General features: G+C 56.5%; 5 protein-coding genes across 5 annotated transcripts; 4 read left to right on the forward strand and 1 right to left on the reverse strand.

Annotated features, from left to right (window-relative positions):
• Positions 1–1,808: 1,808 nt before the first annotated feature.
• On the forward strand, positions 1,809–5,781 carry KVR01_010936 (uncharacterized protein). The gene is made up of 3 exons (XM_044793981.1): positions 2,139–2,675; positions 2,836–3,885; positions 3,948–5,781. Exons 1-3 carry the CDS (start codon positions 2,664–2,666, stop codon positions 4,839–4,841), a joined length of 1,956 nt encoding a protein of 651 aa, XP_044640083.1. The 5' UTR covers positions 2,139–2,663; the 3' UTR covers positions 4,842–5,781.
• Positions 5,782–6,750: 969 nt separating this feature from the next.
• On the forward strand, positions 6,751–10,678 carry KVR01_011135 (citrin). Its single transcript, XM_044791010.1, has 3 exons — positions 6,751–7,691; positions 7,768–8,955; positions 9,028–10,678. The coding sequence occupies exons 1-3, from the start codon at positions 7,503–7,505 to the stop codon at positions 9,763–9,765; spliced, it is 2,115 nt and encodes a 704-aa protein (XP_044640282.1). The 5' UTR covers positions 6,751–7,502; the 3' UTR covers positions 9,766–10,678.
• Positions 10,679–11,340: 662 nt separating this feature from the next.
• On the forward strand, positions 11,341–14,566 carry KVR01_010780 (uncharacterized protein). Its single transcript, XM_044788827.1, has 3 exons — positions 11,341–11,664; positions 11,753–13,585; positions 13,675–14,566. The coding sequence occupies exons 1-2, from the start codon at positions 11,511–11,513 to the stop codon at positions 12,445–12,447; spliced, it is 849 nt and encodes a 282-aa protein (XP_044639927.1). The 5' UTR covers positions 11,341–11,510; the 3' UTR covers positions 12,448–13,585; positions 13,675–14,566.
• A 271-nt stretch (positions 14,567–14,837) lies between these two features.
• On the forward strand, positions 14,838–18,428 carry KVR01_010731 (uncharacterized protein). Its single transcript, XM_044787963.1, has 6 exons — positions 14,838–15,185; positions 15,439–16,753; positions 16,820–16,924; positions 16,998–17,383; positions 17,456–17,523; positions 17,591–18,428. The coding sequence occupies exons 2-6, from the start codon at positions 16,571–16,573 to the stop codon at positions 18,241–18,243; spliced, it is 1,395 nt and encodes a 464-aa protein (XP_044639878.1). The 5' UTR covers positions 14,838–15,185; positions 15,439–16,570; the 3' UTR covers positions 18,244–18,428.
• Positions 18,429–19,320: 892 nt separating this feature from the next.
• On the reverse strand, positions 19,321–19,897 carry KVR01_010931 (uncharacterized protein; the record flags this gene model as incomplete). Its single annotated transcript, XM_044789345.1, has 2 exons — positions 19,321–19,574; positions 19,654–19,897. 2 exons carry the CDS (start codon positions 19,895–19,897, stop codon positions 19,321–19,323), a joined length of 498 nt encoding a protein of 165 aa, XP_044640078.1.
• Between the last annotated feature and the right edge of the window lie 42 nt (positions 19,898–19,939).

Raw genomic sequence — 19,939 nt, forward strand, 5'->3', positions numbered from 1 at the left:
CAGTGCCTGCCTGCTGTCGACGGGGACCACGATTGCGCGACGCATCAGACAACTCTCGTCCACTATGGGGCTACGGGTCTCGCGGATGTTGAGGGCTGGTGGACCCGCCTGCCTTGATGTGCTGTTTGGCCTGCGGCCGCCGGGGTGAAGGGGTGACAGAGGGGGGAGGGGAGGGGGGCAAGCGGGGAGAGGCATGATGGAGAGAGCTGAGCCGTTTTCAGTCACTGCTGACCCCCCCTATTTTGCTGAGCGCTCTTGCGACGGCCTGTCGCATCCAGCGCTTCGCAACATTTGGGGGCGACGGGGCCTCCTCAGATACGACGGATGGGCAACATTGCATGGGCAACACTGCAAGGCCAACTCACTCGACGTCTTGTCCAGTATGGTTTGGTCCAAAGGCTTTGTTTCCACTGGGTTTTGCGGTGGGGATAGGGGATAGCATGTTGTTCCCGCGATAGTGCCATGATCGCAATCGACGCAGACCATTTCCGGCTGGTGATTGATTGGCATGATCACGAGAGAACCCGGTCCCGCTTTGGCAGTCTGGCAGTTTGGCCGGGCGTCGTCGTCACTGTGGGCAATTGATCAGGGCAGACTGGCCGAGAGACGAGGGGCTGCGCTTGCACTCGGTAGTGGGGCCCCCAACGGGCGCACCCAGCCAGCCAGCCAGCGTCGTCGATTGAACGCAACGGCCGTGAGGGATCGCCCACTTTCGAAAAACCCAAGGCTTCTGGAAACCAAGAGCCGTTATTTCTACTGTGCACCTGCGCCCAACAACGGGTCGCGCTGGGATGGGGGATCATCAAAATTCAAAAAAAAAACATTGTGCTTCATGTGGCCCCGGCCGAGGGAATGCGACGGCGATCCTACTGGCCAGCGGTCCAGAAGGGGTCGGCCAGCAACAAGGGCCCAGGGGCAAGCGGCAAGCCAGCAACGGCGGCCCACCTCCAGAGCCACTGCACAGCACAAGCACCCGTTTGCGCCAGCACCGCCCAGCCGCAAAAACCAAAAACCTTGGGTGGACAATCCCCCTCTTCCTGGCGACAGGGCCATGCGCGGCCCGGATGGCACTGCCAGGACCTCGGGAAATGCTGGGTTACATGGTCCGACTGACTCTGGAATGCATGCGACAAGATGTACCTGGGGACGGCGGGTTTGCGACAGCGATTTCGAGAGGTAGCAGGGTCGTGCACGTGACCAGGCGCGGGGCTCGCGCGGCCGGGCGGGACGGGTGACGCGGTGCGGGTCAAGCACCGACTACCCACCATTTCTCCACCCCCTTTGCTCTTATGTGGCGACAAGATGGTGCATGTGATTTCCAAAGTCTATGAGCTGGTGCTGATTGCATTTTGCGACACATCCAGAGGGCTGAGGTGGCTCTCATCAACCTGTCGCAGTTTGCAGGTGCTCGCTGGGTGACGCGACAAGAATCAGGCGGGCCCCACCGGCCCTCGCGCTATTGGTCACCTTGCGGATCGGCGTTCTAACATGCCGGTCGCCGGCGCGACGACAGATCCCGGTCCGTGCACGCATCCCTGTCACGGCATAACAAGCAGATAAACAAACACACGCACCTGGCAGCCCTGTGCCCTGCTAACCCACCAGACGGGTCCCATTCGTAAGGCTAGAGATTAAGTTGGATTGTTTGCATCGGGAAACCCGCCTGTTGGGATGGACAGGAACTCGATCTGACGTGTGTGTGCCTGTCTCTGTATCCGTCTCCGTTTCCCTGTCTCGCTGTCTCTCTCTCTCTCTGCCACCCCAGCATCCAGCAGCAGCAGCAGCAGCAGCCCCACGCATCCGGTCGACCCCCCCCCCCCGCTTCTGATCTTCAGGAACGACCCTCTGCATCGGCCTTGTTGGACGCTGACGGGGCAATCTCGCAGCCAAGCTAGGGGACTGCTAATCTTAGGAGCTCGCCCTCGACTTCCTTCATTGGCCCGGCTGCTCTGTACTTACCAGGTACCCTTCTGGCGCGCCGTCAACAGATCAACCACACCAAGCCCCGTCCCAGCCTGCCAACCTGCGAGCCTGCCAGCCAGCCCAACACGTACTTGTACGTACTCGCACACGCGCGGCGCCTCTCCCTCGAGGTACGTTCCAAGGTCGTGTTTTTTCCTTACTGATTCCTTGCCTGCCCGACCTCTACTCTTCATGCGCGCATCGTCCCCTCGTGTCGTGTTGTAGTGGCACCTGCCATCTTCCTCTGCAGCTGCGTCTTCTACCATCAATGCCTTGTTTACCAAATAAACTTCTCGATTAATCCACTTGTTCGATCCCTCCCCAGCTCTAATAATCCCTGTGGCACCAGGCATCTCGGGTCCCTCGCAGCTAGGGTGCGGCTGCCATCACCCAGTCAACCAACAGCCGCTCGCCACTCGACATCCAAAACTCGCATTATCGCAATCAAACTTGACCACTCCCGTTCTGTTTTGAACACTACAGCTCCCCACCGGCGGCAAAGACGGACGCGCAACGACTCACACCCCCCCCTCCCACGAGTCACTCTATGATATCGTGCGCGCCAACTCATCCCCAGCTTTTGCGATCAAGGCCCGGAACTTCAACGCGCAACGCCGACTCATTGTATCGCGCTACAACAGCAACAGCCAGCATCTGATACCGTCAACAAGTGCCTTCCGCCCTGGAGAGGAAGCTTCATCATGGACGCCAAGGTCAGTGACTCCTCCCCCTCCTGCAAGCCGTCAGATCTTCCTTGTACGAACCCAGTTGTGATTCCATTTATTCATCCACGCGTACCTACCGGTCTCGTTGCAATCGTTTGCGCCACTGCCCGAGCAACGCCAGGATCACTAACCCCCTCTTCCTACGTAGCCTCAGCGCCCGTTGCGGCCATTTGCAGCTCAAGTTCTTCACAACGAAAACTTGCCCCTCAGTACCACCAGCAACGCTCCAAAAAACGGCCAGAAGCACCAGGGTGCGTTGAATGGTACCACGAATGCTGGAGGGCTTAGGGGACCTGTCAAGCGAGCTGCCTTTGGAGACCTCAGCAACACGTCTGCACCCACCTTCAGCCAGGCCACCAAGAGTCTTGTGAAGCACACAGCAAACACGGCCAAGATGGTACCTTACAAGGACGACAACAAGGAGAACGCCATCAAGGCCGGCAAGGCCAAAGAGGCCTTCCTGAGGCCAGCGCATCGGCCTACCAACGGACCGAAGCCGTCGTCGAACACAGCAGGCTTCTCGCAGACCGAGACTCGAGGACATGCCGTTGTGAGACAGACTGCCGCCAAGAAGGCAACTTTTGTCTACGCAGATGAACCCCAGCAAAAGCAACAAACCCTCAGCCGCCAATACAGGAGCCAGCCCTACCTCAGAGCCGCCGACGCGCCCATCTTGCGCCGGACACAAAGCAAACACAACATGCAGGAGGAGAAGCCGTACGATGTAGAGGACGACCTCGACGAAACGCCCTACGAGGACGCGGTGGAGGAGCTCCCTCGACGCGACGTGTACTTCCCTGCGGAGTTGCCATCTGCGGAACATGTGCAACCGCACACGACTGCTGATGCAAAGCCCTCGCAGAATCCACCCGCGCCAGGTTCCCTACACTCGCTACAAGAAGTGCCTGCCGCCACAGAGACGGAAGAGTACTGGGACGAGGACGACGACGAGGATCTGTACGATGAGCAGGGGTACACGACGGCCCATTCGTTCAGGTCACACGGCGACAATACCACCACCGGCGCAACGACCCTCCTTGTGCCCAAGGTGACCTCCCGCATCCAGGAGGAGCTAGAAGAGGCAAAATTCTACGTCGAGGACAATCGCCTGCAGGATGACATCGACGAGGAAGAGTGGGACGTGAGCATGGTCGCAGAGTACGGCGAAGAGATCTTCCAGTACATGCGGGAGCTCGAGGTGGGCCGCCCAGAAGACCCTCCTCCACGTTGTGGTGGCGCTTAACTGACATCGAATAACAGATCAAAATGCTGCCAAACCCTCATTACATGACAGAGGTCCAGGCTGAGATCCAGTGGTCCATGCGCTCCGTGCTCATGGACTGGCTTGTTCAGGTCCACAACCGATTCTCTCTGCTCCCCGAGACTCTCTTCCTTACCGTGAACTATATTGACCGCTTCCTTTCGAACAAGATGGTGTCGCTCGGTAAGCTCCAGCTGGTTGGTGCCACGGCCATTTTCGTTGCAGCCAAGTACGAAGAGATCAACTGCCCCTCCGTACAAGAGATTGTCTTCATGGTCGACAGCGGCTACACCGTGGATGAGATCCTCAAAGCCGAGCGTTTTATGCTGAGCATGCTCCAGTTCGAGCTGGGCTGGCCTGGCCCCATGAGCTTCCTGCGTCGGATCAGCAAGGCTGATGACTACGACCTGGAGACACGGACCCTGGCAAAGTACTTCCTGGAGGTGACCATCATGGACGAGCGCTTCATAGGCTGCACGCCCAGTTATCTGTCCGCCGGTGCCCACTGCCTGGCACGCTTGATGCTCAAGAAGGGCGATTGGGTGAGTTCACACCCAACCTACGGTCACCGTATCGACGGCCATAAGCTAAACTCCCTCTGGTCGCTCGGGCATATCCACTACTCCGGCTACACCTGGGCTCAAATCAAGCCCCTTGTGGCCATGCTGCTCGAGTGCTGCCGGTCTCCACAGAAGCACCACACTGCCGTCTACGAGAAGTATGCCGACCGACGGTTCAAAAAGGCTTCCAGCTTCGTCGAGGAGGAGGTGAACAAGGGATTTGTCCTTCCCTTTGGCCACTCGGTCCCACGGCTGTCCCTGTGCGCTGCTTCCCATGAGCCCTCTGCTTCGCTGAAGTTCCCCCTCCCGGACCTGGTCCTTGCCGAGTCCTGAAGGGCGGCCCTGCCTGCGCCTGGGACCAGGCGCCGATTCAAACAAACACATTGCATTTCCTCTGTATATGCTTAGGAAGCCACATACGCAACCCACATCTCGGAACAGGTGTGATTTTGTTGCTCATATGGCTACCATCCACCGCAGCGGCCGGAATGGAACCAAAACTTTCTTAATATTTCTTTGGCATAGACGACCTCGAGTAGCGAGGCACAATGCGCTCTCGCCCATCTTGTCCAATCCTGTGCTCGGAAGGGCCAGCGGACTGCTGCCTGCGAGCGATCATGGTCTTTCTTGACCGTCCCCGACCTTCGGTTTCTTCAAACGGCCACCACGCCTTGGCCGGCTGCCAGGCAAATCATCAGTCCACTACCGCCCGTGGCTTGTAGCCTTCACGCTTCTTTTCCTCTGATACCTCTCACGATACCTCACGATACCAATTTACACCACCTGATGACTCGACGATAAAAACGATGACGACATGCGAATGATTCTTTCCGATGGTTCTGTTGTGCGTTGCATTCTGCTTTCCAGCTTTTCCTACAACACTTTAATGGCAGAAAAGGGCTGTGGCACTCTGCGTTGGCGTTAGGCTTTATGAGGGGTGGTGTTAGATATAGGAGTGGACAGGAAGAGCAGTGAAAATCTGTGGCCGGGCGTTTTGCCATGGGCCCATGGTGGGTAGACGGACCTGAACTATGGCGGTGGTCCGGTTATCCCATGCAGCTTTTGCCTCGAGTGGGCCAAGACAGAAGAGCTCCTGGCAACGGCTGGTCAGGCTGTGAGTGGCAGGGAAGGTTGTGTATGAAGCATAGTTGAATTTAGAAGGAGCAAAAGAATGGTGTTATATTGTTACAGTGTGGGCTCTGTGACATTTGGTGTGTCCCCGAGCTTCATTGTATGGGTTGAACGCCTCTAACCTGCATGCGTTGATGCATTCCATTGGCCTATAAACTTGCTAAGATGCAGTTGAGGATTGTCATTGGCGGCAGCCAAGTAAGCCCAAGTTTTCTGGTGCTCATTGTCTTCCTGCCTCCTTTCTTTATAAGATGGTACATGGTGTCACACCCCCATGGCTGGCTATATGCATCAATTGACAACAACAGCCAGCTTGTTTCCCTTAGAAAAGAAGCATTTTGAGACAGCTGCAGAGCACACAAGAAGAAATGCCAGACTCTGATGATATCAATTGATAGACAAGGTGTCTAAATATTCTGCTGTGTTGGGAAACTCCCGTGGATCCATTATTGCTTCACCTGTGAGTACTTGACTGTGAGTGAATATCTATCCATCTATCTATCTACCTGGTGAAATATGACTTGGCATGACCGGAAAGACTTTCCTTTCTCTGTTGGTGACAGTCAGCGGTGCTGAACCCAGCTGGGCACGCGGGTTGCTTGGCAGATCGGAATGGTCTGGAGATCACAACGCCCCAAGCGCACCAGTCCAAGCACGAGATATGCTGAACAAAGACCCACTATGAGGACTTGTAGGGCCCGAGTTCTGCCGGGCCAGGGCACTCACTCATACTGTGTACTCATCACTGATGCTGTATGCTTGATCAACCTGTAAGGGATGAAGGGATTATAAGCAAGGCTCACGAGAGGGAGGTAGGATACATCAAAGTCCTGGCATATACCAGACAAATGGTCTGCCTGCAACACTTGTTTATGCAACTACTTGGATCTGTTGTCTGGGACTTGACCAAAGATTCGGCCGTGCGGGATGTTGTCATTCTCCAAGGTTGACTGCCGCCCTGAGGGATATTTAAGCTTTCTCCACCGACGAGTGCCAGGCTGTCGGGAGAGTCCGGCCTTAGCGAGAGGAGGTCCCTTGGGATGATGATCCTTGGGTTGTGAGCGCTCCGCGCGCTTTGTCTCGTCCTCGGTTGTGGGACAGCAAGCAGTGCGCGGGTTAGACAATAGGTCTGTGCTTCAAGTGGTAATTCCTGGAGAGGCGGAGGACAATCTAGCAAGTGCCACCTTGGTATGCCGTACCCCATGCCCCTTGGATCTGGGGGAGCGAGGCACACCCGCACGAGGCCATGTAAACTGGGCCAGAGAAAGCACTCAGCCAGGGCCCTGGCCCGGTCTAGCGCGGCACCTACCGCCTTCTAGCCCAATTCCCCGAGCTACTCCGTGCACTCCGAGGATCGCTCTGCTTTTTGAAAATTTCCAAGCAGCCTTTGACCACCCGCTGGCCGCACCCGACACGTCGTCAATCACTCACATTGTGTCGCACAAGTCATCCTCAACCTTATCCACGGTCGCAAGCACCCAGACATTCCTGGGATACTGTCTTTTGCCCTGTATCCATCCTGCACCGGGCCTGCTGTGCGCCTGTACGTTCCGCCCCAACCGGTGTGAAGAGGCCAAATTATCGTCAACCGAGAAAATAGTGGACTCTTAAGCGGACCACACACCCCCTTTGACACGCTCGAGTCAACAACGATATTGGGCTCTCCGTCTTGACAAGACTCCAACAACGTCGGAGTGAATGCCTACCACGAAACAATCCAGACCTCCTCATGTGCTCGCGATAACCTGGCTCCCATTCACAACCAGCCCTCTATTGTTTTGAGCCCGCTCACCACCCAACCAGCCCCACCTGCCACCAACACATACCCTTCTTGTCCCCGACACAACGCCAATCCCCCCCACAATGTCCAAGGCGGTCGCTGTGAAGGAGGCTGTCAAGGAGACCCTCATAGGCTCTGAGGAGCCTGTGCAGGTGTCTGCCCAGACAAAGGCGCGCTTCAATTCCAATGCCATCAAGGACCCCGAGTCCGGGGAGCTGTACATGGGCCCCGAAGAGTTCATCAATGCTGTTGCGCCTTCAGATGAGGACTATGTAAGCCGAAGCCCTTTGCCCTCTCCATATCCCCACATCATGATACGGGGGAGCTGACAGTACGTCGGGAACACAGCACAAGATCAAGCGAGACCAGTACCGCCTCCTCTTCTCCGTCGCAGACCGTCAGGACAAGGGCCGTGTTACCATGCCGGACTGGGCCTACTTCGAAAACCTCTTGAACAAGCCAGACGCCGAGTACGAGATCGCCTTCAGGCTCTTTGATGTTGAACGTCTCGGTACTGTAAAGTATGAGGACTTCCGCCGGCTATATGAGTTGAACAAGGGGCCCGACAGCATCTCATTCGACTGGGACTGCGAGTGGGCCAAGCTGTATATCGGCAGCACCAAGAAGAGGCATGCCATGGACTATGCGCAGTTCTCCCAGATGCTTCGGGGTCTGCAAGGCGAGAGGATCCGCCAGGCGTTCCTGCAATTCGACAGGGACGGCGACGGCTTCATCGAGCCCGAGGACTTCGAGCGCATAATCCTCGAAACCTCCAAGCACAAGCTGTCGGACCACCTCCTGCAGCACCTCAGCACTCTGTGTAACATCTCAAAGGGCAGCAAGATCTCTTACGCGAACGTGCGTGCTTTCCAGAACATGATTAAGGAGATGGATCTGGTAGAGCTCATTGTCCGCCGCGCGTGTGCCAAGAGCAAGGATGGCAGGATCACCCGCACCGAGTTTCTGAACCAGGCCGCCAAGGTCACCCGCTTCTCCCTCTTCACGCCCATGGAGGCAGACATCCTCTTCCACTTTGCCAGCATCGACGAGCCGTCCGGCCGCCTGGCCCTGAAAGACTTCGCCAAGGTGCTGGACCCGTCATGGAGGAGCCCAGCATACGATGACTCCGGCTCAGGTGCGGCTCTGCAGGCCAAGCCCGCCAGCTCAGCACTGCTCAGCAAGGTCCTGGAGTCCGGGTACAACTTCGCGCTCGGCAGCCTGGCTGGCGCCTTTGGCGCCTTCATGGTCTACCCCATCGACCTCGTCAAGACCAGGATGCAGAACCAGAGAAGTGCGGCCGTGGGGCAGCAGCTGTACAACAACTCCCTCGACTGCTTCCGCAAGGTTGTCCGCAACGAAGGCATCCGTGGCCTGTACTCGGGTGTCATGCCCCAACTCGTCGGAGTGGCGCCGGAGAAGGCCATCAAGCTGACTGTCAACGACCTCGTGCGGGGTTTCTTCACCGACAAGAAGACAGGTACCATCCACCCACTAGCTGAGATCCTGGCCGGTGGAAGCGCTGGTGGTTGTCAAGTGGTTAGTATTTACATGTGAACAAAGCTTTCGCGTGGTTCGGGCGACGCATGCTGACCGCTGTTGCGCCAACAGGTCTTCACGAACCCCCTCGAGATCGTCAAGATTCGGCTCCAGGTACAAGGCGAAGCCGTCAAGTCAGGTGCTGAAACTGCGCCCAAGCGATCGGCGATGTGGATTGTCCGTAACCTCGGTCTTGCCGGCCTCTACAAGGGAGCCTCCGCCTGTCTGCTCCGCGACGTGCCCTTCTCCGCCATTTACTTCCCGACATACAGCCATCTCAAGAAGGATCTGTTCGGGGAGTCGCCGACTAAGAAGCTGGGCATCGTCCAGCTGCTGACAGCGGGTGCCATCGCCGGTATGCCTGCGGCGTATCTCACCACCCCGGCAGACGTGATCAAGACCCGTCTCCAGGTGGAGGCTCGCAAGGGCGACACCACCTACAACGGCCTCACCCACGCGGCCAAGACCATTCTGAAGGAGGAGGGCTTCAAGGCATTCTTCAAGGGTGGGCCAGCCCGTATCCTGCGGTCCTCGCCACAATTCGGTTTCACCCTCGCAGCGTATGAGCTTCTCCAGCGGACGATTCCGTTCCCCGGTGGCGCAAAGAGCTCGACGGGCGGTGGTGTGTCGGAGGCGATGGCGACGCTCAAGGACAAGATCGACACAAGCCCATTTGCCAGGAGCAGAAACTCGCTCAAGATCATTCTGGATCTGGACGAGGACTTCGGGCGTGCGAAGCTGCCGGACCAGAAGGGATGGAAGAACCTCCCCTCTTATATGCAGGGCAGCTCTTCCAACGGCAAGGCCTGAGGTGGTGGCCAGAACCCACGAAATCGGACGATTCTCTGCCGTCAGGCCACCACGTTCTGGGCCGGAATGTTACCCTTCCACCCTTCCACATACGACCCCGACAACCAAATCCACCCACACATGCTTGCTGCATGCAGGCTTCCCCACATCTGAGGGGGACAGGGTCACACAACATAGACCCGGGCAAGCCACACAACAACCAGTATCGTTCCGATGCTTGCTGCAATTGGCATCAGAGGAACAACACATTCGATGATCACAACGAGCATATGCGTGCATGCCTAGGCAGGCACCTTCGGCGTTTCAAGGAGATCAACTTTATCATCACTATTTTCCTGCTTTACACAATATTTTTAGAGTTCTATCCTCTTTTGTTTTTGATTTTCAGATTTCTTCTTATGCAGATGTTTCAATATTTTCCCCCATCCCCCTGCTGCCTTATTGATGAGGCACGTTGTCTTCCGGTTTTTGTACCACACACGACTGATATTTGTTCCAAAGGTCCTGGTGGAGCATGCCATCTTCAGGGCTATATTGGCACAAAGCCATGTCAATGACAGAGAGAGAGACAGAGAGAGCACCGATGTTTTTCACACGTTCATGTGTGTGCACGTGAAAAGAAGAGAGAAAAGACAAAGTTGCAAGAAGGCTTGCATAGACCTCAGTTGGCCTGAAGATAGATGGTTTCTGCATCATCATAGAGGCATTGTCAGATTAGACTAGAAGGTTGAGATCCTGCCCCACCTGCTTTGGGGCAGTCCACTTTGTGCCTTGGTAGCACACCCTTCTTTAGGTCATGTATTCACACCATCAGGGAAGAAATGTCAGGATAGAGTTTTTGAAGATGGATGAGCCTGGGAGCTCTTGTCAGGCTAAATGAGCCAGACACATGAATGACAGCAGATTATGATCACTTCGTCCATGCTGTTGTAGAGATTTGAGTGCTTGTATTTCTCTGTGACTTGTGCAATTGTGCTTCTGCTACCAGTTGACCTGACACCACCTCTGAGCAGGACTCTTGGGATTTGTCACACCTTATCACATGTTGTTTGCAGGAGTCTAAGTTGTATCAGGCCAGCAGATATCAATGAGTGAGTGACCTTCAGAGCGTACTACTTGGCACGATTGAAATCCTGCATTCTTGATGAATGGTTCAGGTTGTCAAGAAGGCAACGGCTAAATTACTGCGGGCATGGACACATCAGGGAAGAGTTCCGGAATGACGTTGGGGCTCGACTCACAATGGAAAAGTCTTGGTTCACAGGCCCCGTTTTCTTCCCATTTGCTGTTGCTGTCTTCTGAGCGAAGTTGTACAAGGAACGCATGGTCTGCAGAATATGATGGCCACATGCTGGAAATGACCAGATTTTCATAGTGTTGGCCCAGTACCCCATTGGGAGCAGCATAAACTGAGGGATATCTATGTCCATTTGATCTGCATGTCTGCCCCTGCAGAGTATCATCTAGGGTTTCTCCCCTGGTGTTGATCAGATCCAGGGTTCGATAAGATAAGGACTGATCGTCAGGTGGGGCTGGGTCGCCTGAGGGCCTTGTCATTTCTGAGGTCACCGGAGCCCGAGCTGCTGCGGCAGTAGCACGCAATCTGAGACGCCAATGCTGTGTGCGCATTCTGGACTTGTGAAGACTCCCACTCAACGGTTGTCCTGACTCCTTACTCTCCTTACCACCAATGCCACCATCTTCGGCAAACGTATGGAGCGACAGTAAGTAAAGAGGCGGCAAAAATGGGAGTTGGGTTTTTTGAAGTCCTCTCGGGCCTCTTTGGCTGGGTCTACACGCTGTGTTGGTCGCTCAGTTTCTACCCGCAGCCGCTGCTCAACCTCAAGCGCAAGTCGACGTCCGGCACCACAGTCGACTTCCCGCTCATCAACTGCCTGGGTTTGTTTTGCTCCTCTTCCCTGGTGCCTAGTCATCTTGTCTTTGTCTTGAGTGTGCACCTGGCTGACCGGCCACTGCCTGCGCCCAGGTTTCCTATCCTACCTGGTATCCAACCTAGCCTTCTACTACAGCCCGGTGGTGCGAGAGCAGTATGCGGCGAGGCACGACGGCCACACACCTGCCGTGGCCTTCAACGACATCGTGTTCGCAGCGCACGCCCTGCTCCTCTCGTTGATCACGACGTCGCAGTACATATTCCCGGGGCCGTGGGGGTTCTCGCCGTCGGCGGGCAACCGGCCCAGCAGGTTCATCACGGGCACAGCTTTGGGGTGCGCAGCTGGGGTCTTGGCGGTGGTGGTCCTGATCGGGGGTTCGGAGTCGCCCAGCGGGTCTGACCGAGCGGCCACATCGTGGTGCTGGCTGGACGCCGTGTACGCGGTGGGCTACGTGAAACTGTGGATCACGCTGATAAAGTACACGCCGCAGGTGGTGGCCAACTTCCGGAACAAGAGCACGGTCGGCTGGAGCATCTGGCAGATCCTGCTGGACTTCTCGGGCGGCGTGCTGAGCATTGCCCAGCTCGTCATCGACAGCTCGCTGCAGGGCGACTGGGGCGGCGTCACGGGCAACCCCGTCAAGTTCGCACTCGGCAATGTTTCAATGTTGTACGACCTTGTCTTCTTTGCGCAGCATTACGTCCTGTACAGAGGAAACGACGGCGGCAAGAACGGCGAGAGGGAAGCTCTGCTGGAGAACGGGGAGGCACATGGGCGGATGGACTGAGGGCATCTTGCAATGCTACGCCCGACGGCCGTGGATCTAGTGATGTGGAATGTTGCACAGTGGATCTTTGCATTGATGTTCGCAAGTTCCTACAGATCTACACCCAATGCTGTGACGATAGACTGTTTAGATGGGCGGTTCTTTACAGTACTCCTGGGGCATATAGCCTGGATAATGACCCTACTGTTCCACTATCTTGCCGACATATGGACCATGGTGCTACACCGGAACCAGATCCTGTTTCACATGACAACAGGGACAGAATACTGCCCGGGCTCCTGGGCTTTGGGGGCCCCCTGCCGCGATCTTGTCCCGTCTTAACCTTTGGCCTTGCTTCCTCTCTCGCCACTCCAAAGCCCAGGAATCAGGCCACTCTGACCGCGGCAAAACCACATGCCTGCATCTCTATGAGTCACCCCTCAACCCTCCAGCCTGCTGGGTCGAGCATCAGTCCCTATCCGGGGACGTGCTGGCGGCGTGGTTGTGGAGCACGTTAAACAGCAGCATGCAGCAAAGCATGGCCGTCCACATACACACACGGGCGCCATCATTTCCAATAATGCGCAGCACCACGGTCTGATTGAAGGCAAATTGAAGTCAAGCAGCTGCCAGTTGGTCGAGGGCGACCTGCCTGCCTGCATGGCCGGGTGGTAGTGCGCCGGAGCAACCGGACTCACGAGGTAGAGGAAGAAGAAGCGGTGCGCGGCTGAGATCCTAGGCTGGGACGTCCGTGTTAGATATTTTGGTTTGGAAAATGTCGTGATGGCGGTGCTTGATTCGTGGCTTCCGCTATCCAAGACGATGTCTCATTTGGGTGATATAATACTCTATCTGTGCATATGATCCCTCCCACCCCCCGGCTTTTCCCCAACCGACGCGTTCTCTCCCCTGGACTTTTATCTCTGCGTTCCATTCAGGCAAGCTTTTCCTCCCGGACCAGGCACTGTCACATCGAGCCGAGCCACGGTCGACGTTGACTCTGGCGGAATTAACTTTGAGCTCGTGAAGTCGACCGCAGACTGCTCCAGCGGACACCCTCGCTGATTTATGCAGTCAGCGTTGCGCCCGGCATATATTCAGATGAATTAGATTCGCGGAACGTCTGCCATGCGTGGTCATCCGATCTGGACCAGCCGGTGTAAGTTAAAGAAACAGAAGAAGAAAACCCAACTCGTCCCAGGGTTATAGCAAACTTACAGCCTGACAGTTTGTCTGATCTATAGATAGTCGTGAACAGTGATCAACAAAAACTTTGGGCACAACACTTCGCGGTAGTCCACCGCTGACCGGGTCGAGGTTGCATTCGCGGAGTGGGCCCGGGAAGTTTCTCACCCGCAGAGGACCCCTGTGCTGCTCAAGCCATCATCATCACCACGGCCGCGAACATCACCAAGACCATGACCATAGCCATGGCTGTGGACCTCGCTCGCTGGCTCAAGTAGGGCCCCTCTCTTCTCCATTCGACTGATCAGATCGGCAAAGACCAGATCCGATCTTGACGGGACCACAGCACGAAGGATGCGAAAATCTGTGGCCCCGGCTGAAGCACCAGCGCCAGCAGCCACTCGATCCTCGAGCCGAAAGACTCTCGAGGTCGGGACAGTTGGTAGCCTTTCTTGTCCCGTACCACCGATACATCTCGACGTCCCGAGCATTGGTTGTGTCACCCAATCCACGGTTTTAGGCTGCGGGCCAGCTCCCCCGGCCGTCCAGATCAACCAATCTCGCCTCAAGCACGCCTAATTAACGCAGCCACGGTGGGTCCCCGAAACGGGATGGTACTGTACCCAGGTAGGTAGCTCAGTGTGACCGGTCTAGCATGTACATACGTGGATACCATGTGTTTACACGGACGAGTAAGGATGGATATGTAAGTAAGAGCACACTAGAGGTTAACTCAGCCCTTGGGATGCCCCATTGATGATAGCGCATGATGGCTGGCTGGATGGATCCGTTCCGCCGCTTTCTTCGCAGCAACTCTGTCCGCCAGGGGGAAAGAGACAAAAAGGCAATTTGACGGCTGCACCGTTGCGTTTTGCGCACAGGCTCAGGCACGCACCGCTGCCACGAGGGGTCGTCTTGGAGCCTGAAGATTTCGGCACAAAAAAAAAAGACGAAAGACGCCATACAGATCTGGCTCAGACTGTCAGTACCACAGTAGTACATACACTATCACATTCTCGTGTCGAGGGGCAAAGTTCACCCCATGTTGCCCTGCATAACCTGCAGCTCAAGTGAACATGATGCCACGCCCACCTCTTCATGCAGGAACAATGCCTCCACCACCCCGATCTTCCTTGGCGCTCACGCTACCCGTCAGCCCGTGCATTTCACCCCCTCTGCCCCTCCATCCTTCCCCCCTCCATCCCAGCGCGGACAGGGAGGCCCAGGGCTGCCGTCTCTCCCGATCATGGCAAACCTCGATGCCCGCATCTTCGGGATGACCAACCGGTCAGTCTCAAGGCTCCGCTTGAGAAACGCCCCCCACCTGCCTGCCCCCCTGCCCCCCAGACGTCGTCAAGGGCCCGGCCAATCTCGTCACTCAGGATCCACCCAACGAGATGCACGTCGCGGCAACATATCGGGCCGCCATTCTAAACATGTTGGTTCGACGACGTGGGCAGGAGCTTGATGTTGTTGGTTCGACGCGTGTTTTCGAAGCTCGCAGGATCAACCCCCATTCCTGCGAAGCACCCCATGCAGGCCATGCTGGCGAAGCTTGCTGCCTTATTACCACAGTAGGCTTAACCCAATCACCTGGCGCTACTAGTTTAGGCTGGTTGTTGGTCACTCGGACCTGGCATGCCTGGCATGTTGCTTGCGCGCTGGCGAGCACATCGCGGAGCGCACGTCAGTACCAGGCTGCCAGTCGGGCAGGGGGTTGGGACTACCACACGCGGGCTCGCCCTGTGTCGTCCCATTCCGTTGCGCGAAGCATCGCCTCATGCAGTCAGCTATACCGGAACCAAGGCTGACTTACACATGTTGTAGCAGAAATGATCCTGCAGGAAATCCACGCAGTGAAATCCACTCAGTAAAGCCCACGCAAAGGCTGCGTCTGCGCCATCTGCGACTTGGTGGACCGATGTGCCATCCGAAACTCCCAACAACTTCAGCTTCACAACCTCATTCGGCGCTTCGCCCCGTGTGCCTGCATCTGCTGGTACAGATGGGAGCCCCAAATGGTCCACAGAGCCACAGTACTATGTAGCCCTCATCTCGGGCCTGGCCATGGACTCTTGCTGTCACATGTTTGTAAGCACCAACAACATGTCGACCCTTGCGACACCCAGAGATTCCCCTCTCCACCCTCGGACGCACGGGATGGGTCTCGGCCTCCAGCCTGTTGCCAGTTGGGAATTTTGACGACACCCTGGGTTCCTTTTACACAGTATTTGGCTGCGTCCTGAGGCGGCTCCAAGCCGACAGGGAACCATCGTCTTACTGTGTACACACACCACGCCCTCATTCCTACACCTGCCGTCTGACGCGCCCTCCACCCTGGCCCCTTTTTCATTTATCCTAGCGAGGCAAGAAACAACTAAGCTTTCGCCTGCTGGAAGGAGCTCAGAAGTCCCATCTCTCGATGGTAACCCCCGGGTGCCCAGCTAGGTACGATGTGGGCAAAGGAACTAGGCCCTGGTCCAAGCAAGGCTGCCCTGGGCTTCCAAAACGTTCCTCGAGCAGCCGCAGCAGGGTAGCATCTCCTGCGCCGAATGGCCCTGTCTTCTCGCGTGGCAGTTCCTCCTCCATCCCAGCTCTTTCTCCCCTGTTGGCCTGCTTCTCCTTGGGGAGGCATGACGGGTCCATCTCTTCCTAGTGCATGCACGCGGAAGGGAGATTGCGGCGGATGTGGTGTGCGAAGTAGTACTCCCTCCTTGTTGCCATCGCGCCGCCCTGCCACCCGAACAACCATATTAGATCTGGGCCCTCCCCATGCGATATCACGCCGTGGTATCTCGTCCCTTTTGTTGTTCCTTTTGATCTGATCCCTTCCGGTCTGCTATACTTGGGTTGCCCTGCTTCATGTGACCTCGGATTCTCCGCCCAACTCGCATGGTTTTATTCGCACGCAACCCCGGGCTCACCACTTTTGGTTGAACGGACGCTGCCGCCTCTATGAATGCAGCAGGCTCTCATGGCCGACAATGCTGCTTACCTTGCTGAATACAATGGCGGGTCCCTAGTGGGCACTGCCGTGTCGTTCTTGGTTTTGACCTTCTTCTCCGTCGGGCTCCGCACATATGTTCGAGGCGTCTTGACCAATAGCTTCATGGCCGATGACTGGCTCATGCTGGCCGCTCAGGTATGGGCCGAAATATGGCGGCGGTTCCCGTCGTGACACCGCGTTGTGGACTGACCAGGTTGCCAGGCCGTCTTTACTATATCGTGCACATTTATATTGCTCGGCATCGACACGGGGTTGGGGAGGCACAACAAGGCGATGCCACAGGACCAGGAGATCCAAGCACTGAAGGTGAGGGAACCCTCAATCGCAGTCCGCCCTCTAAGGTCGTAGGCAGGCGGGTCGAACCTAACTCTTGTGATAGTGGCAAGCCCTAGCAACGGCCACATATGTCCTCAACATGATGTTTATCAAGCTTTCGATCGGCTTTTTCCTGCTGCGGCTGGCGGTACAGAAGCGCTACCTCTACACGATCTACGGAACCATGTTTGTTGTCTTGATCTGGTCCCTAGCCCTGTGGTTCTGGGACATATTCCAGTGTAGCCCTGTGCCTGCCCAGTGGGACTACACCATTCCGAATCTCAGATGTGTTTCGGCGCAGGAGGTTGTCAGCGCGGCCTACGCATTGTCCGTCATGACCATTGTCACGGACTGGCTTTTCGCGCTACTTCCAATACCCATGATCTGGCATGTCAACATGAGCCCACAGGCCAAGGCCACGGTCTTTGTGATATTGGGGCTGGGTGTATTGTGGGTCAATCCGGTTGATTACCACGTTTTTGTTCCCAGTGGGATATAATCAAGGCTGACTTCCTCCCCCAGCGCATCCATTGCGACCCTGATCAGGCTAAAGTTCCTCGCCGATCTGACAGATACTTCCGACATCCTATGTGAGAATTCACACTGTCTCTCATTTTGTTCAATGAGAAGATGATTGCCCTGCTGACAAGACGCCAGTTGCCGGGACCGATGCAATGGTCTGGACCCTTGTCGAGCCGGGCGTGGCCATAGTTGCATCAAGCCTCGTCACTATCCGGCCCCTCCTTCGCAAGATGCGCCTCAGGGGTTTCGAGTCAACAGAGCGGAGCCGGGGCCTCCAGCTCGAGGGCCAGAACGGCAGCCTCGGTGCCATTGGGGGCTCCAGGGCCGGGGCTACCACACGTTCCGGTACACGACGGGCATCAGGTATGCCGGGCTACGGGCGAGGCAGTATCAAACTTGCAGACATGGACCCTGAATCCAACAAAGGTGGCAGCGGCTATTGGTCGCAGGAGACGACGCTGACATCGCGAACATCGACACGCGCGGGCAGGAATGGCTGGGGTGTCGGGGTTGCAGTCACAGTACAGGAGGATGATGAGGCCGGCGACAGGATCTCGCCAGCTGTGGGAAGGAGCGGCATAACGACACCTGAAAGCGACGTCTATGTGATTGAGGGCCCGGCGAGGACGCAACTGGGGAGTGCTTGGGGCAGCAACTCACCCACAAGTGCTGAGGAGTCCGAGCACAGCCAAGGACTGAGACATGCTGCTCACCACGGAAGTGAGTCGACGGCCGCTGCGCCAACCGCCAATCCTCGAAACACCTTGCCTTGGCCACTTCCTAACTAACCCGCCCGACCCTTGGTACAGCTGGCCCCCGGAGGATGCCGTCACCTGACTTCCCCATCCAAAACCCCTGACAGGATCGATTCAAACGGCTTTTATCCGGTCCAGTCGGGGCAATCCAAAAGTGAGCGAAAGGCGCCTGGAGTTTCCTGCTAGACTATTGATCTGAATAAAGTTCATTTCCTGTCCCTGGGTCCAGTTCGTGCCGCGTACATCTGCGTCTACTGGCCTGTGAAGATCGTGGCCAGCCTCAGATAAGTCCTCGGTTTAAACATGACTTGATCGTGGGTAAGCTGCTATTGAAGAGCTGCGGGGATGGATCCAGGTCACGGACATTCGACCTGTTCTCCCATATTTGCACGTTCCCCCCCCCCCCCCTTCCGCATCCCATTGGGAACGGCCAACTTTGTGGTGGTCTGCAACGGATGTGACCAAGAAGGCAATCAATTTCATCAGATCAGATCACATGTGTATTCTGAAGTTGAAGACCAGGGTTTCTTCGCGCAAAGCTGGCTTACACACACGTGATCCCATCCGCATTCCACACTTCTGCCAACCCTTTGATTTACCATGTCGCTGTGCTCCTTTGAATCGACTCCCCCAACATCTGCCACCAGGCTACTGCGCTGCGCATTGGACCTTCCACTGCTGGATGGAATAGTTGAAAAGCCACGCTGACTCGACGAGAGGTGAGCAAGTCTGCTGCATATGCACAGATTTGCCCCCACCATAAATATCATCGTGAGATCTTTTTACAAGTCTATTCCAAGGAATACAGAAAATAATACCACAGAACTTTGAGGTCGGCGCCAAAAACTCCATGCTATGACACCACTAGGCGCTTATTCCATGTCTAGCCGACTCGCTCCTTGGGGCGCTGCGTTTGTCACCTTGGCCGCCCTTGACGCGGCCTACGCATTCGTATCTTCAAACGATGAGGAGTCGCATTCGATCGTTAGAAAACAGGCTCATAAGAATCCGGTGACGCTGTTGATCGGGGTCTACTCTTTGGACGAGCCATGCCGACGACGACCAGTCCCAGGCCCCATGATGCGCTTTTCAATGTGCGGGAGGCCAAACTCATAGCCCCAGGGACTGTCTGACGCTCTCCTTGACCCTCCTGTCGTACTCCTGGCGGTGGTCGCGCCACATCTTGGCGGCATCTACGTTGGCGGGGCTCTCGTCGTTGGGCTCGGCGAGGAGGTTCATGACAGACAGCAGGATCTTCTCGACGGACTGGATGGGCGACCACCGCTCGGAGGCATGCTCGTAGTGGTTGGGGTCGTCGCCGGCCGGGTGGAGGATGGAGATGCATACCAGGCCGCTTGGGTAGACTAGGCCACGGTGTTAACATGTGCGCGCGTAATCCTGAGCTGGTCTGCAGAAAGGGGGCACATCCTGTCCCGTACGTACCGTTTGGGTGCCATATCTCTCCCAGGAACTTCATGGTCGGCGGCGCCAGGGGGTAATCTGCCGGGAACTTGAGCTCGGCCGGGAACACACCACCCTCGAAGGGTGTCCCCTCGGGTCCCTGGATCATGGCCTCCCAGTGCAACAGGTCGTCCTCGGAGACGGGGCCGGCTGTGATTCCGTCAGGTGGGTTCTTGGTGAGCATGCGGTATTCCTGGAGCAGGCGGCGGTGGGCGGTCGACGACATGGTGGCGCCTTGGGAGAGATGGCTTGTTGTTGCAGGTGCTGT

Source organism: Diaporthe batatas (genome assembly GCF_019321695.1).
Source record: "Diaporthe batatas strain CRI 302-4 chromosome Unknown Contig00014, whole genome shotgun sequence".
Taxonomy (NCBI): Eukaryota; Fungi; Ascomycota; class Sordariomycetes; order Diaporthales; family Diaporthaceae; genus Diaporthe; species Diaporthe batatas.

Coding starts and splice junctions, on each gene's coding strand:
- KVR01_010936 (XM_044793981.1), top strand. Junction 3,886..3,947: donor AGTACATGCGGGAGCTCGAG/GTGGGCCGCCCA, acceptor ATCGAATAACAG/ATCAAAATGCTGCCAAACCC.
- KVR01_011135 (XM_044791010.1), top strand. CDS start 7,503: ATGTCCAAGGCGGTCGCTGTGAAGGAGGCTGTCAAGGAGACCCTCATA. Junction 7,692..7,767: donor CGCCTTCAGATGAGGACTAT/GTAAGCCGAAGC, acceptor TCGGGAACACAG/CACAAGATCAAGCGAGACCA. Junction 8,956..9,027: donor GCGCTGGTGGTTGTCAAGTG/GTTAGTATTTAC, acceptor TTGCGCCAACAG/GTCTTCACGAACCCCCTCGA.
- KVR01_010780 (XM_044788827.1), top strand. CDS start 11,511: ATGGGAGTTGGGTTTTTTGAAGTCCTCTCGGGCCTCTTTGGCTGGGTC. Junction 11,665..11,752: donor CCCGCTCATCAACTGCCTGG/GTTTGTTTTGCT, acceptor GCCTGCGCCCAG/GTTTCCTATCCTACCTGGTA.
- KVR01_010731 (XM_044787963.1), top strand. CDS start 16,571: ATGCAGCAGGCTCTCATGGCCGACAATGCTGCTTACCTTGCTGAATAC. Junction 16,754..16,819: donor GGCTCATGCTGGCCGCTCAG/GTATGGGCCGAA, acceptor CCAGGTTGCCAG/GCCGTCTTTACTATATCGTG. Junction 16,925..16,997: donor AGGAGATCCAAGCACTGAAG/GTGAGGGAACCC, acceptor CTCTTGTGATAG/TGGCAAGCCCTAGCAACGGC.